The 17912-nt window shown below is 41.1% G+C and overlaps 1 protein-coding gene across 1 annotated transcript in view; it reads left to right on the top strand.

Moving 5' to 3' along the window:
- The window catches only part of dpysl2a (dihydropyrimidinase like 2a), a 57627-nt gene that overhangs the window by 34687 nt on the left and 5028 nt on the right, over positions 1-17912 (top strand). The window contains exon 9 of the mRNA XM_034169821.1: positions 15263-15419. Coding sequence (XP_034025712.1) covers positions 15263-15419 — 157 coding nt within the window. The remainder of the gene's footprint in view (positions 1-15262; positions 15420-17912) is intronic.

Here is a 17912-nt window from a genome sequence, read left to right as displayed (position 1 = left end):
ACAATATCAATGTCATTTTGCACTTAATAAAGCTCCATACAGACAGACAATATGGAGGATTGTAAAGAAGTTTCAAACTGATAGAACTGTTCACAATGTTAAAGGGAGATCTGGCTGAACCAGAAGAGAAGTGCACATATTGAGCACATCTTGTGAATTCCAAAACTCTTACAAACTGAGGTGAAATTGGAAATAAACATCAGAGATAAAATTCCCTGAGATATGCTTCAAGATGATATATGACAGATATCAGTATCCAAAAGTGTATAGATTTTCTATGGCTTTTATTTTTGTGGCGCTTTTGTTGGGACACCCTGTACAAGAGAGGTCTGTCTGACACAAGATTATGTTATCACTGTTGATTAATGATCTAATTATGGATCACCACTTAGATATGATTTTGTTATGTGAAACCTATCTTAAATCCAGTGCTTAATTTGTAAAGTGGGAGGTCCCGGAGCCCAGAGGATGGGTGGCTCCGGTGCAGAAGGTCAAGGTCAGGTTTATTTATAAAGCACATTTACAAACAGTAAACACTGCCCCAAAGTGCTGTACAATAAAAGGATTTAAAATTATATTGTTAAATACAAGAACAAAATAAATCAACAAGACAGTAAAAGATGTGGCAGTGTTCAGCTCATCTTGTATTAAAAGCCAGTGCAAAAAGATATGTCCTTAAAAGAGTCAACTGAAGGAGCCAGTTGGACATTCAATGGCAGAGAGTTCCAGAGCTTGGGCCCCACAACAGCAAAGGCTCTGTCTCCCCTGGTCCTTAGCTTAGATCTGGGACAGACCAGTAAACTCTGGTCCGCGGAGCGCAGAGCTCTTCCTGGAGTGTGCAATGACAGCATATCAGATAAATAGAATGGGGCTTGACCGTGAATTGATTTAAAAACAAGCAACAAAATCTTAAAATCAATTCTAAAAGCAACAGGCAACCAGTGCAGTGAAGCTAAAACAGGAGAAATGCGTTGGTGCCGTTTGGCGCCAGTGAGCAGACGCGCAGCTGCATTTTGCACCATCTGGAGACGATGCAAAGACGACTGATTAAGACCAACATACAAAGAATTGCAGTAGTCTAAACGAGACGTGATCAAGGCGTGCACAACCTGTTCCAGCTGATTTGGGGGCAGGTAACGCTTGATTTTACTTAAAAGTCTAAGCTGGAAGAAGCTTGTTTTGACCACTGTGTTGATCTGCTTCTCGAATTTAAAAGAGCTGTCTATAAAAACACCAAGGGTCTTAGCAGATGAACAACAGTAGGAGGCGAGTGGACCAAGGGCAGAAAGGTCAAGGTCACCAAAGACCACAATCTCTGTTTTGCTTTCATTTAGATTCAAAAAGTTTAAAGACATCCAGTCTTTGACTTCTTGAAAGCAAGTCTGTAGGATGGCAGATGAGTTTGTTTTAAGGTTCAGAGGTAGATAAATCTTCACATCATCAGCAAAGCAGTGAAACTGAATGTTATATTTCTTAAAAATTGATCCTAAAGGAAGCAAATAAAGCGAAAATAAAATTGGCCCTAAAATTGAACCCTGAGGTACTCCACAAGTCAAAGGGGCTTTCTGTGACGCAAAGGGACCAAGGTTTACAGAAAAGCACCGACCAGTCAAATAGGACTTAACCATTTGAGCACTGTGCCATTTAATCCAACACACGATTCAAGGCGAGATAATAAGACCTGGTGGTCAACAGTGTCAAAGGCTGCAGTTAAATCCAAAAGCACAAGCACAGCTGAGCTGCCAGTGTCCATGATTAAAAGAAGATCATTAAAAACTTTTAAAAGAGCAGTTTCAGTGCTGTGCAAAGGTTTAAAACCAGACTGGAACTTTTCAGTTATGTCAAATGCAGTAAGGTGCGACTGTAGTTGAGTATAGACCACCTTTTCAAGTATTTTAGATAAAAATGATGTCTTAGAAATGGGTCTATAATTAGAAAAAATAGCAGGGTCCAAATTATGTTTTTTTAAAAGGGGCTGTATCATGGCCTGTTTAAAGGAACAAGGAACGACACCTGAAGACAGAGAAGCATTAATCAGCTGTAAAATACAAGGGCCAACTGAATCAAGGACTTCTTTCAAAAGCTTAGCAGGAAGGAAATCCAGTGCACAGTCTGAAGGCCTTAAACTTTGAACAGTTTTAGATAGTTCACACAGAGAAATAGGCTCGGATTGACTAAAAACAGCTGTGCACTCAGGAATGATGCAGGGGTCAGCGATGACAGTTGGCAAAGAAGATCGAATGAGTGAAATTTTGTCACTGAAAAATTGACAAAACTTTTCACACAAAGAAACAGAGGGAACAGCACCAGTTGAATCAATAGGGTTAACAGTCTTGTTCAAAACATTAAAAAGAACCTGGGGTTTGTGAAGATTTGTAGACACAATATTTGCCATATACTCTGATTTTGCGGTCTTAACAGCATCTTGATAATTCGCAAGTGAATGTCTTAAAATCCCCAGTGATACTTGAAGTTGATCTTTCTTCCATTTCCGTTCTGCACAGTGGCATTCCCGTCTGCATGCGTGCGTAAAATCATTGTGCCATGGCTCTGAGCGTTTTGCATGCCGATTAGTGAAAGGGGCGACAACGTTGAGAATCTTTGAACACGTAGTTTTGAACAACTCATCAATATTTGTATTAGAATCGTAGGACTTAAGTTCAGAAGCATGAAACGCAGCAGAAAAGAGTGGCGCAGTAGCGGGGCAGATAGCGCGCCACTGGCGTGCCGGAACGCATTGTTTCCTAATAGTGGAGGAAACCGCGACAGAAAAAACCACGGGAAAATGGTCCGATATGCCTGCGTTACAGATCTCTATGACGTTCACATTTAGACCACTGAATAAGATAAGGTTCAGAGTATGACCCTTGTCGTGGGTCGGGACATTTACTGCCTGCTTAAGATTAAAAGAGTCCACAACATTAAGAAAGTCATTGACCCTCCTCCCCAAGTTGAAAAATCTGAACTTTTTCGTCTCGTCGCGCCGCGATGACCAATCAGGGACTGAATATGTAGTGATGTGGAGATGTCTGGAGTTTGACTGAGGATGTGAACATATGTCCTGTCTCCGGTAGCAGCCTGTGAGCAGGACTTATGTCTCTTTTGTCTTTTATTTCACAATCATGACTGAGTTTTTGGAGGGAGCAACAGCCCCACAGCAGCGGGAGTGGAGTTTCTTTTTCTTTTTTTTTACGTGCGCACGTGAGGGAATCATCCATGGAGATTATTTTACTTATTAACTACACAGATGTATAATAAAGCAAATGGTGACTGGTTTCTAAAGACAATTATGACAGAGTTTTTTTTTTTGGGAAAGAGCGAGGAGCAGCCTCACAGCAAGCAGCGGAGTTTCGGTCTTTCTTTTTTCTTTTTGTTTTTTACGTGCGCGCACGCGAGCGAATCGTCTGTGTGGAGAATATTTTATTAATTAACTACACAGATGTATAATAAAACAAATGGTGACTGGTTTCTAAACACAATTATGACAGAGATTTTTAGGGGAGGAGCGAGCTGCAGCAAGCAAAGCAACGGAGTTTCTTTTTTTTTTTTATGGTTTACATGTGCGCGTGTGAACGGGACAGTTGGTCCTCAAACTGGGTCCCGCAGAGGCGGAAGGACCGCTGAAAGCAGCCGTCATCCAGATGCAGCTCCTGCAGCAAATAATGATACTCTCTGTATTGGGAGCTTTTCACAACAACTCGCTCCATGTGATCAAGGTCCGTCATGATGACTTGACGCCGAGCGGAATGGAAGCTCCTCCTATTTGATGACGCACCGGGGCGAATTTTCGCAGCGAAAGTCCACCCAAGCAGAGCGACACACCGGGCAAAGGAGGCGCGTCCGTCGCCATGCAACCCCCACAAATTTGTAGCGTCTGATCACGCCCGGTGTGAACGCGGCGGAAATCCGCGAAGTAGCGCTATTTTTTACACTTATTATAGATGTTTTAAGGCTGTAAAACCCCTCATTACACACTTTTCTCAAACAGGCATTAACATTTTCTCACTTTTCTCTCTTGTGTAAACACTCTCTTTTTTTCTTCTGTGCGAGAAGATTATAAACAGACACACGCAGAACACAATGCGCGGCTCTTCCTTCACTCACTGCCTCCGGGGGTATGGATGCGGGACCCGCAAAGAATCCAAGTCCTCTCTCGGTGGCCAAGGAGCTCTGCGGCTACGGTCAACATCCGGATCGAAACAGCAAGCGTAGACTCTGGACCTGTTGCCAGATTTGGTGTAATTCCGCACAGCAGACAGGAGGGCGGCGGTGTGATTGGCAGTGAGAGCAATCGCAGTGATTTTTAAAAAATATTTTGTTAGTCAAGAGAGGTGGTGGATCACGGATCCAGTATAAATAGCTGGCGGAGCCAACGTCAGAGGTTCCGGAGTGCACGTCCGAGGTTCCGGAGCACGCTCCGTCTTGCTCCCCCTCAAATTAAGCCCTGCTTAAATCTACAGCTGTCCTCCCCTTAAATGAGCCCTGCCAACCGGCATACACATTTAGTCAAGTCCCTCGTGATGCGAAGCAAGGTGGGGGTGTTGCTCTTATCTATAAAATCTAGGTTTAGTTTATTAGCTGTTAGGGGTCATAAATATAATTCGTTTGACCATCTGATTCTCCGCTCTGCCCACAATGCTACAAATTGCCAAGGTCACAACAATAAAAATCAGCCGTATTACTTTGTCGCTGTATATAGGCCCCCTGGCCCATACTCTGAATTCTTAGATGATTTTGGTGAGTTTATCTTTAACTGTCAACTACTGCAGATAACATTCTGATTAATGTTGACTTCAACATTCATATAAATAAGCCTTCTGATCCCCTCTGCAAATCATTTATGGAAGTTATGGATGTATTATGTATTAGGATTCCAGCAATATATTCAGGATTCGATGCACAGGAGTGGAAATACCCTGGATTTGGTTCTTGCACATGGTATTGCTGTCACAAATATTCACATCATCCCTCTTGCACCAGTGGTTTGTGATCACTCACTTATTAGTTTTACAGTTTCACTGCCGTGTTTAGTGGAACAACAACTTTCTTTATCACTGCAACGACACATCAACTCCTCAACTATAACTGAACTCAAAGCTAGGCTGCCTGATATCTTGGCTTCACATTTGGAAAATGCCCAATCAGTAGACAGTCTTGTGGACAGTTGAAACTCAGTGCTCAAAACTACACTCTACATGATTGCACCACCTATATTAAAACCACCACCTACCCCCCACCCCCCCCGCGAAAACACAGTCACCTTGGTTCAATGATTACTATTACTACTACGAAAATGGCGTAGTTCATAATTAGAAGTATTCCACCTTGCGTGGCGTGACGCTATCTTAGACTATAAGCCTATAGCTGCTTGCCTCTACTGGTGGTTGGCTCTCACTGCGGTATTGTATCACTTCCTGTTCCGGAGCACAGCGGTGTTTTGCTGTATCTGTTAGCTGTTTAATCTGCGCAGTTAGATTGATCTAGTTAACTAGATAACGATTTGTTTCACAGTGTAATCTTCACGTGCCTTAACTAAAGCACTCCCTCTGCTGAATCACCTCTAAATTATTTACACATTATTCACTTTGCGTGTTTTTAGGAATCCACTAGCTTAGCGCAGCTACTAGCTCTTAGCTGGTTTAGCATGGCGGCTTCTCCTGTCTCTCCCGCACTTTGCTGCTGTGGGTGTGAAATGTTTAGTTATTCCTCGGCCTCCTTTAGCAGTAATGGTACTTGTAATAAGTGTAGCTTATTCGTAGCTTTGGAGGCCAGGCTGGGCGAATTGGAGACTCGGCTCCGCACCGTGGAAAATTCTACAGCTAGCCAGGCCCCTGTAGTCGGTGCAGACCAAGGTAGCTTAGCCGCCGTTAGTTTCGCTCTGGCAGATCCCGAGCAGCCGGGAAAGCAGGCCGACTGGGTGACTGTGAGGAGGAAGCGTAGCCCTAAACAGAAGCCCCGTGTACACCGCCAACCCGTTCACATTTCTAACCATTTTTCCCCACTCGGCGACACACCCGCCAAGGATCAAACTCTGGTTATTGGCGACTCTGTTTTGAGAAATGTGAAGTTGGCGACACCAGCAACCATAGTCAATTGTCTTCCGGGGGCCAGAGCAGGTGACATTGAAGTAAATTTGAAACTGCTGGCTAAGGCTAAGCGTAAATTTGGTAAGATTGTAATTCACGTCGGCAGTAATGATACCCGGTTACGCCAATCGGAGGTCACTAAAATTAACATTGAATCGGTGTGTAACTTTGCAAAAACAATGTCGGACTCTGTAGTTTTCTCTGGGCCCCTCCCCAATCGGACCGGGAGTGACATGTTTATCCGCATGTTCTCCTTGAATTGCTGGCTGTCTGAGTGGTGTCCAAAAAATGAGGTGGGCTTCATAGATAATTGGCAAAGCTTCTGGGGAAAACCTGGTCTTGTTAGGAGAGACGGCATCCATCCCACTTTGGATGGAGCAGCTCTCATTTCTAGAAATCTGGCCAATTTTCTTAAATCCTCCAAACCGTGACTATCCAGGGTTGGGACCAGGAAGCAGAGTTGTAGTCTTACACACCTCTCTGCAGCTTCTCTCCCCCTGCCATCCCCTCATTACCCCATCCCCGTAGAGACGGTGCCTGCTCCCAGACCACCAATAACCAGCAAAAATCTATTTAAGCATAAAAATTCAAAAAGAAAAAATAATATAGCACCTTCAACTGCACCACAGACTAAAACAGTTAAATGTGGTCTATTAAACATTAGGTCTCTCTCTTCTAAGTCCCTGTTAGTAAATGATATAATAATTGATCAACATATTGATTTATTCTGCCTTACAGAAACCTGGTTACAGCAGGATGAATATGTTAGTTTAAATGAGTCAACACCCCCGAGTCACACTAACTGCCAGAACTCTCGTAGCACGGGCCGAGGCGGAGGATTAGCAGCAATCTTCCATTCCAGCTTATTATCAATCAATCAATCAATCAATCAATTTTTTTTTATATAGCGCCAAATCACAACAAACAGTTGCCCCAAGGCGCTTTATATTGTAAGGCAAGGCCATACAATAATTATGTAAAACCCCAACGGTCAAAACGACCCCCTGTGAGCAAGCACTTGGCTACAGTGGGAAGGAAAAACTCCCTTTTAACAGGAAGAAACCTCCAGCCGAACCAGGCTCAGGGAGGGGCAGTCTTCTGCTGGGACTGGTTGGGGCTGAGGGAGAGAACCAGGAAAAAGACATGCTGTGGAGGGGAGCAGAGATCGATCACTAATGATTAAATGCAGAGTGGTGCATACAGAGCAAAAGAGAAAGAAACAGTGCATCATGGGAACCCCCCAGCAGTCTACGTCTATAGCAGCATAACTAAGGGATGGTTCAGGGTCACCTGATCCAGCCCTAACTATAAGCTTTAGCAAAAAGGAAAGTTTTAAGCCTAATCTTAAAAGTAGAGAGGGTGTCTGTCTCCCTGATCTGAATTGGGAGCTGGTTCCACAGGAGAGGAGCCTGAAAGCTGAAGGCTCTGCCTCCTATTCTACTCTTACAAACCCTAGGAACTACAAGTAAGCCTGCAGTCTGAGAGCGAAGCACTCTATTGGGGTGATATGGTACTACGAGGTCCCTAAGATAAGATGGGACCTGATTATTCAAAACCTTATAAGTAAGAAGAAGAATTTTAAATTCTATTCTAGAATTAACAGGAAGCCAATGAAGAGAGGCCAATATGGGTGAGATATGCTCTCTCCTTCTAGTCCCCGTCAGTACTCTAGCTGCAGCATTTTGAATTAACTGAAGGCTTTTTAGGGAACTTTTAGGACAACCTGATAATAATGAATTACAATAGTCCAGCCTAGAGGAAATAAATGCATGAATTAGTTTTTCAGCATCACTCTGAGACAAGACCTTTCTGATTTTAGAGATATTGCGTAAATGCAAAAAAGCAGTCCTACATATTTGTTTAATATGCGCTTTGAATGACATATCCTGATCAAAAATGACTCCAAGATTTCTCACAGTATTACTAGAGGTCAGGGTAATGCCATCCAGAGTAAGGATCTGGTTAGACACCATGTTTCTAAGTTTTGTGGGGCCAAGTACAATAACTTCAGTTTTATCTGAGTTTAAAAGCAGGAAATTAGAGGTCATCCATGTCTTTATGTCTGTAAGACAATCCTGCAGTTTAGCTAATTGGTGTGTGTCCTCTGGCTTCATGGATAGATAAAGCTGGGTATCATCTGCGTAACAATGAAAATTTAAGCAATACCGTCTAATAATACTGCCTAAGGGAAGCATATATAAAGTGAATAAAATTGGTCCTAGCACAGAACCTTGTGGAACTCCATAATTAACTTTAGTCTGTGAAGAAGATTCCCCATTTACATGAACAAATTGTAATCTATTAGACAAATATGATTCAAACCACCGCAGCGCAGTGCCTTTAATACCTATGGCATGCTCTAATCTCTGTAATAAAATTTTATGGTCAACAGTATCAAAAGCAGCACTGAGGTCTAACAGAACAAGCACAGAGATGAGTCCACTGTCCGAGGCCATAAGAAGATCATTTGTAACCTTCACTAATGCTGTTTCTGTACTATGATGAATTCTAAAACCTGACTGAAACTCTTCAAATAGACCATTCCTCTGCAGATGATCAGTTAGCTGTTTTACAACTACCCTTTCAAGAATTTTTGAGAGAAAAGGAAGGTTGGAGATTGGCCTATAATTAGCTAAGATAGCTGGGTCAAGTGATGGCTTTTTAAGTAATGGTTTAATTACTGCCACCTTAAAAGCCTGTGGTACATAGCCAACTAACAAAGATAGATTGATCATATTTAAGATCGAAGCATTAAATAATGGTAGGGCTTCCTTGAGCAGCCTGGTAGGAATGGGGCCTAATAAACATGTTGATGGTTTGGATGAAGTAACTAATGAAAATAACTCAGAACAATCGGAGAGAAAGAGTCTAACCAAATACCGGCATCACTGAAAGCAGCCAAAGATAACGATACGTCTTTGGGATGGTTATGAGTAATTTTTTCTCTAATAGTTAAAATTTTGTTAGCAAAGAAAGTCATGAAGTCATTACTAGTTAAAGTTAATGGAATACTCAGCTCAATAGAGCTCTGACTCTTTGTCAGCCTGGCTACAGTGCTGAAAAGAAACCTGGGGTTGTTCTTATTTTCTTCAATTAGTGATGAGTAGAAAGATGTCCTAGCTTTACGGAGGGCTATTTTATAGAGCAACAGACTCTTTTTCCAGGCTAAGTGAAGATCTTCTAAATTAGTGAGACGCCATTTCCTCTCCAACTTACGGGTTATCTGCTTTAAGCTACGAGTTTGTGAGTTATACCATGGAGTCAGACACTTCTGATTTAAAGCTCTCTTTTTCAGAGGAGCTACAGCATCCAAAGTTGTCTTCAATGAGGATGTAAAACTATTGACGAGATACTCTATCTCCCTTACAGAGTTTAGGTAGCTACTCTGCACTGTGTTGTTATATGGCATTAGAGAACATAAAGAAGGAATCATATCCTTAAACCTAGTTACAGCGCTTTCTGAAAGACTTCTAGTGTAATGAAACTTATTCCCTACTGCTGGGTAGTCCATCAGAGTAAATGTAAATGTTATTAAAAAATGATCAGACAGAAGGGAGTTTTCAGGGAATACTGTTAAGTGTTCTATTTCCATACCATAAGTCAGAACAAGATCTAAGATATGATTAAAGTGGTGGGTGGACTCATTTACTTTTTGAGCAAAGCCAATAGAGTCTAATTGACTCTTAGTCTTGTCCATCCAAATTGGAAGTCCCAAAAACCAGTTTTATTTGTTATCTATCGTCCTCCTGGTCGTTACTGTGAGTTTCTCTGTGAATTTTCAGAACTTTTGTCTGACTTAGTGCTTAGCTCAGATAAGATAATTATAGTGGGCGATTTTAACATCCACACAGATGCTGAGAATGACAGCCTCAACACTGCATTTAATCTATTATTAGACTCAATTGGCTTTGCTCAAAATGTAAATGAGTCCACCCACCACTTTAATCATATCTTAGATCTTGTTCTGACTTATGGTATGGAAATTGACGACTTAACAGTATTCCCTGAAAACTCCCTTCTGTCTGATCATTTCTTAATAACATTTACATTTACTCTGATGGACTACCCAGCAGTGGGGAATAAGTTTCATTACACTAGAAGTCTTTCAGAAAGTGCTGTAACTAGGTTTAAGGATATGATTCCTTCTTTATGTTCTCTAATGCCATATACCAACACAGTGCAGAGTAGCTACCTAAACTCTGTAAGTGAGATAGAGTATCTCGTCAATAGTTTTACATCCTCATTGAAGACAACTTTGGATGCTGTAGCTCCTCTGAAAAAGAGAGCTTTAAATCAGAAGTGCCTGACTCCGTGGTATAACTCACAAACTCGCAGCTTAAAGCAGATAACCCGTAAGTTGGAGAGGAAATGGCGTCTCACTAATTTAGAAGATCTTCACTTAGCCTGGAAAAAGAGTCTGTTGCTCCATAAAAAAGCCCTCCGTAAAGCTAGGACATCTTACTACTCATCACTAATTGAAGAAAATAAGAACAACCCCAGGTTTCTTTTCAGCACTGTAGCCAGGCTGACAAAGAGTCAGAGCTCTATTGAGCCGAGTATTCCTTTAACTTTAACTAGTAATGACTTCATGACTTTCTTTGCTAATAAAATTTTAACTATTAGAGAAAAAATTACTCATAACCATCCCAAAGACGTATCGTTATCTTTGGCTGCTTTCAGTGATGCCGGTATTTGGTTAGACTCTTTCTCTCAGATTGTTCTGTCTGAGTTATTTTCATTAGTTACTTCATCCAAACCATCAACATGTCTATTAGACCCCATTCCTACCAGGCTGCTCAAGGAAGCCCTACCATTATTTAATGCTTCGATCTTAAATATGATCATTCTATCTTTATTAGTTGGCTATGTACCACAGTCTTTTAAGGTGGCAGTAATTAAACCATTACTTTAAAAGCCATCACTTGACCCAGCTATCTTAGCTAATTATAGGCCAATCTCCAACCTTCCTTTTCTCTCAAAAATTCTTGAAAGGGTAGTTGTAAAACAGCTAACTGATCATCTGCAGAGGAATGGTCTATTTGAAGTTTCAGTCAGGTTTTAGAATTCATCATAGGTATTAAAGGCACTGCGCTGCGGTGGTTTGAATCATATTTATCTAATAGATTACAATTTGTTCATGTAAATGGGGAATCTTCTTCACAGACTAAGGTTAATTATGGAGTTCCACAAGGTTCTGTGCTAGGACCAATTTTATTCACTTTATACATGCTTCCCTTAGGCAGTATTATTAGACGGCATTGCTTAAATTTTCATTGTTACGCAGATGGTACCCAACTTTATCTATCCATGAAGCCAGAGGACACACACCAATTAGCTAAACTGCAGGATTGTCTTACAGACATAAAGACATGGATGACCTCTAATTTCCTGCTTTTAAACTCAGATAAAACTGAAGTTATTGTACTTGGCCCCACAAATCTTAGAAACATGGTGTCTAACCAGATCCTTACTCTGGATGGCATTACCCTGACCTCTAGTAATACTGTGAGAAATCTTGGAGTCATTTTTGATCAGCATATTAAACAAATATGTAGGACTGCTTTTTTGCATTTATGCAATATCTCTAAAATTAGAAAGGTCTTGTCTCAGAGTGATGCTGAAAAACTAATTCATGCATTTATTTCCTCTAGGCTGGACTATTGTAATTCATTATTATCAGGTTGTCCTAAAAGTTCCCTGAAAAGCCTTCAGTTAATTCAAAATGCTGCAGCTAGAGTACTAACGGGGACTAGAAGGAGAGAGCATATCTCACCCATATTGGCCTCTCTTCATTGGCTTCCTGTTAATTCTAGAATAAAATTTAAAATTCTTCTTCTTACTTATAAGGTTTTGAATAATCAGGTCCCATCTTATCTTAGGGACCTCATAGTACCATATCACCCCAATAGAGTGCTTCGCTCTCAGATTGCAGGCTTACTTGTAGTTCCTAGGGTTTGTAAGAGTAGAATGGGAGGCAGAGCCTTCAGCTTTCAGGCTCCTCTCCTGTGGAACCAGCTCCCAATTCAGATCAGGGAGACAGACACCCTCTCTACTTTTAAGATTAGGCTTAAAACTTTCCTTTTTGCTAAAGTTTATAGTTAGGGCTGGATCAGGTGACCCTGAACCATCCCTTAGTTATGCTGCTATAGACTTAGACTGCTGGGGGGTTCCCATGATGCACTGAGTGTTTCTTTCTTTTTTTGCTCTGTATGCACCACTCTGCATTTAATCATTAGTGATTGATCTCTGCTCCCCTCCACAGCATGTCTTTTTCCTGGTTCTCTCCCTCAGCCCCAACCAGTCCCAGCAGAAGACTGCCCCTCCCTGAGCCTGGTTCTGCTGGAGGTTTCTTCCTGTTAAAAGGGAGTTTTTCCTTCCCACTGTCGCCAAGTGCTTGCTCACAGTGGGTCGTTTTGACCATTGGGGTTTTTACGTAATTATTGTATGGCCTTGCCTTGCAATTTGAGGCGCCTTGGGGCGGCTGTTTGTTGTGATTTGGTGCTATATAAATAAAATTGATTGATTGATTGACTACTGGCTACAAAGCGACCTATTACTCTGATCTGATCAACAAAAACATGCATAACTCACAGTTCTAGTTCAACACGGTGGCAACACTTATTCATGGACAACCACCTATAAGTCGCTCTCCTTTTACAGCACAAGATTTGTTGGATTACTTCAAGAAGAAAATAGATGACATTAGGTTAAACATATCCCAGCATGCCTTAACCCAGCCACTGCACCCTGCTATTGAGGTGGGTGCCATTACTGAGATATTACCTAGATTTACAAAATTTGATAGTATCTCACTAGGCCTGCTGACGAAACTCATGTAACGTCTACAAAAAGCACAACCTGCTTATTTGATCCTATGCCAACAAAACTGTTTAAGGACCTGTGGCCCACTCTTGGGCTGACTGTGGTGGAAATTATTAATCTCTCATTAACCTCTGGATCTGTTCCTAAATGTTTCAAATCTGCAGTGATTAAACCATTACTTAAGAAATCTAATCTTGGCCCGAGTGTACTGAAAAACTATAGGCCGATATCAAATCTATCATTTTGCTCTAAAATTCTGGAAAAGGTGGTTTCACAGCAGCTTGTGGACCACCTTACTGAGAATAATGTTTTTGTGCCATTGCAGTCTGCTTTTAGAAAATATCATTCCACAGAGACAGCTGTCACTAAAGTAGTGAATCATCTTCTGCTTGCAGTGGAGTCAGACACCACTACGGTTCTGGTGCTGCTAGATCTTAGTGCTGCGTTTGATACTGTGGATCACCATATTCTACTCGATAGGCTGGAGAATCATTTTAGGATTACTGGGAATGCCCTTGCATGGTTGACGTCATACCTGACCAGTCGTTCTCACTGTGTTTTGTACAATAACACTACTTCTAGCCTTCGTGACATGAAATTTGGGGTTCCACAGGGGTCTGTCTTAAGCCCCCTACTTTTCTCCCTTTATATAGCACCCCTTGGGTGGTATTTTGGGATTACCTTTGATTGCTGTACTGATGATACTCAGTTATACATGCCGATAACTGCTGGTGATCTCATCCACATAAAATCCTTAGAAGATTGCTTTGCTGGATGTCTAGCAATTTCCTACTTTTAAACCCTGGCAAGACTGAATGATGGTTCTCGGTCCAGTGAGACATCGGCATCAATTTGACCAGCTAACGCTTAGCCTAGGCTCTTGTGTCATAAAACACACTGACAAAGTGAGAAACCTTGATGTAATTTTTGCTATATCAACATGCAGATCCATATCAGCTCTTCAGTGGCGACCCCAAGTGAAAAAGGGAGAAGCCGAAAGGAAAGCCTAACTAATTTATTCCAATTTAAGGACTCTTATATTCAGTGAGGTGTGTGTGTCTGTTTTTCTTAACATGTAAATGTTGTATATCAAGTTAACAGCAAGTTGTGACAAACTTGACTTCAAAGCTTCTCTGTGCCCACCAGGATTAAATAGTAGGAACAGAGGTTCCTGTAAACGTGACCTATTTAGGACTTTGATTGTGAAATGTCACAACAGAAGAACCGTATATTTAATTTGTGTTGTATTTGACATTGTGTCAGAGTGTCTTACATTTTCAACAGAGCTGAAAAAAAAATCAGTGTCAGTTGTTTGGTATTAATTTAGGTGCAGAAAGCATGCTGTTGACAAAAAACAGGTTATTTGTTGAGTTCCTTTATATAGTTTTCAACTTTATTTTTAGTTCATAATTTTAATGTTCGGGTTACTCTTCTATGAAGTCACCTGAATCATTCCAGAATGAGTCATCCTTTCAAGATAGAGCTTTTCAAATTATCTGAAAATTACTGTTTTTTTTTTTTGTTTTTGTTTTTTGTCACATCACAATATATATCACGGGGGGAAAAAATTCCAGCCAGTTTTTTTGGTTTGTTTTTATCCACCAAAGGCCCGAAGGGGGATTATGTTGTGATAATTTCTGTGTGCCAGTCAGTCACACTTTTAGGAGGGATTATGTGGAACTTGGTACAAGTCCTTGTTATAGGTTGGTAATATGCACATTATAATATCGTTGGAGTTGGGGCCCATTTTTACCAGAGTTATGGCCCTTGATGAACAAATCTATACTCTTAGTTTCATGAGTGGGTACCTGTATTCTGAAATCACCTCCTCTCACATTTTTAGGAGGAAATTTGGTGTAGTTTATTGTTATAGGTTAGTAAGTCGCATATTTTAATATCATTTGAGTTGGGTTCACTTTACCAGAGTTATGGACTGTGATTAACAAAGCTAAACTCCATCAGTTTCACGCTTGCATGCCTGCATTCTGAAATCAACTTCTCTCACACTTCCAGATGGAATTTCATCTGACGTTGATAATACGCATTTCGGCGGACTTATGACCCTTGATTAAAAAACCATGACACCTCCAGGTTCATGAGTTGTGATTCATTAGCAAGAAATGTTTCTCTCTTGACTTATGAAAGAAATTCTTCACTAAAATTTTTCAGTTTTTGCTAGATAACACACATCAGCAAATAGCTGATGTGTGTTGACAAAGCATATGTTATCAGATTGTAGCAAGCGCGTGTACCAAAGCAACATTTGCCAGCGGGGGATATTGTGCTGTCAGAGTACTCTTGTTTACAATACTGTTCAGTCATAAACCCAACTGAACTGCTGACTTCTCCTTTAGGTGCTGTGGTTTATGGAGAGCCTATATCTGCCAGCCTGGGTACAGATGGTACTCATTACTGGAGCAAGAACTGGGCCAAGGCAGCAGCCTATGTGACTTCTCCACCCCTTAGTCCTGATCCCACTACACCTGATTATCTCAACTCTCTGTTATCATGGTAGGTGCTGTGTACCAGTGCATGATGATGGCTGGAACATCAGACATGTTAGTGAGAGATGAGAACAAAAAATATCCCACACTAGCATTGGGTGATGGCAGTGGTTCCCACCCCCCTCTTTGGAGCCCACTGCCCTTGTGCCTAAAGGGCCTTTCACACTGCACGCGTTCAGGGAGTTAAACGTGTTGTGGATTGCTCTTAAAACCATTATTTTCAATGAGACGCTTCATGTTTTTGACCCTTCGCATCAAAAGCCAAGCTGACAGGAGTGCGCATTGCTGCCTGTCGTCAGGCCGGCGCAGTCACAGTTCAACCCAATTCAACTTTCGCAGCTGTGCACTGTGACATAGTTTTATGCTGTCCAATCAAAATGATGTATCACGCGAAAACATGGGAGACGATGTGTCACAGAACTGCTAATTTATACACAGCAGTTTTCTAAAGAAAATCCTTGCAAATGTTTTTTACATCAAGATTAATTTCTGATTACTGTTAAAAATAAAAAAATGTTTCTTACATTAGAACACTTGTAATTAAAATAGTAAAAAAAAAAATTAAAAAAAGATTCTTTAGAAATCTTTCTTCATCTGTAAATTAAAACCATAACTGTTGTTTCAGATGTGATGATTTCTTGATTGACATTATAAATAACCTTGGACATTTATTTTTAGACAAATGGCATGAAAATTAATGTGTACATTTTTAAGTTTAAATTTTTTTAATTTCTTTTTGACTGAGCTTTGACTTCATGGACATGTTTAATGATTGATTCATTTAATATTGGCATACAAAATGAAACAGCTTTTTAAAATAATAAAGTAGTTGCTCTTTAAAGAGGCTTTGTTTTACAGTGAGGAAAATAAGTATTTGAACAACCCACGGTTTTGCAAGTTCTCCCACTTAGAAATCATGGAGGGGTCTGAAATTTTCATCTTAGGTGCATGTCCACTGTGAGAGACATAATCTAAAAAAAAAAAAAAAAATCCGGAAATCACAATGTATGATTTTTTTAATAATGTATTTGTATGTTACTGCTGCAAATAAGTATTTGAACACCTACCAACAAGCAAGAATTCTGTCTCACACAGACCTGTTAATTTTTCTTTAAGAAGCCCTCTTATTCTGCACTCTTTACCTGTATTAATTGCACCTGTTTGAACTTGTTACCTGTATGAAAGACACCTGTTCACACACTCAATCAATCACACTCCAACCTGTCCACCATAGCCAAGACCAAAGAGCTGTCTAAGGACACCAGGGACAAAACTGTAGACCTGCACAAGGCTGGGATGGACTACAGGACAACAGGCAAGCAGCTTGGTAGAAGACAACAACTGTTATGATTATTTATTAGAAAGTGGAAGAAACACATGATGACTGTCAGTCTCCCTCGGTCTGGGATTCCATGCAAGATCTCACTTTGTGGGGTAAGGATGATTCTGAGAAAGCTCAGAACTACACAGGAGGACCTGGTCAATGACCTGAAGGGAGCTGGGACCACAGTCACAAAGATTACATTAGTAACACATGATGCTGTCATGGTTTAAAATCCTGCAGGGCAGCAAGGTCTCCCTGCTGAAGCCAGCACATGTCCAGGCCCATTTGAAGTTCACCAGTGACCATCTGGATGATCCAGAGGAGGCATGGGAGAAGGTCATGTGTTCAGATGAGACCAGAATAGAGCTTTTTGGAATCAGCTCCACTTACCATGTTTAGAGGATGAGAACAACCCCAAGAAAGCCATCCCAACCATGAACCATGGGGGTGGAAACATCATACTCTGGGGGTGCTCTTCTGCAAAGGGGACAGGACGACTGCACTGTATTGAAGGGAGGATGGATGGGGTCATGTATTGCGAGATTTTGGCAAACAACCTCCTTCCCTCAGTAAGAGCATTGAAGATGGGTCATGGCTGGGTTTTCCAGCATGGCAATGACCCCAAACACACAGCCAGGGCAACTAAGGAGGGGCTCCGTAAGAAGCATTTCAAGGTCCTGGAGTGGCCTGGCCAGTCTCCAGACCTGAACTCAATAGAAAATCTTTGGAGGGAGCTGAAACTCCAAACCTGAAAGATCTAGAGAAGATCTGTGTGGAGGAGTGGACCAAAGTCCCTGCTGCAGTGTGTGAAAACCTGGTGAAAAACTACAGGAAGCATTTGACCGCTGTAATTGCAAACAAAGGCGACTGTACCAAATATTAACATTGATTTTCACAGGTGTTCAAATATTTATTTGCAGCACTAACATACAAATAAATTATTAAAAAAATCATACATTGTGATTTCCAGATTTTTTTTTTTTAGATTATGTCTCTCACAATGGACATGCACCTAAGATGAAAATTTCAGACCCCTCCATGATTTCTATGTGGGAGAACTTGCAAAATTGCAGGGTTTTCAAATACTTATTTTCCTCACTGTATTTAGAAGTGTAGCAGCAAGTGTTGGTTTTCAGAGACGATAGGTGAGCTGGACCCTCAGGACATCTAACCAGA

The sequence above is a fragment of the Thalassophryne amazonica genome, chromosome 5, assembly GCF_902500255.1.
Source record: "Thalassophryne amazonica chromosome 5, fThaAma1.1, whole genome shotgun sequence".
Classification (NCBI taxonomy): Eukaryota; Metazoa; Chordata; class Actinopteri; order Batrachoidiformes; family Batrachoididae; genus Thalassophryne; species Thalassophryne amazonica.
The sequence above is the reverse complement of the archived record's forward strand: the minus strand, read 5'-3'. Positions and strand labels throughout refer to the sequence as shown.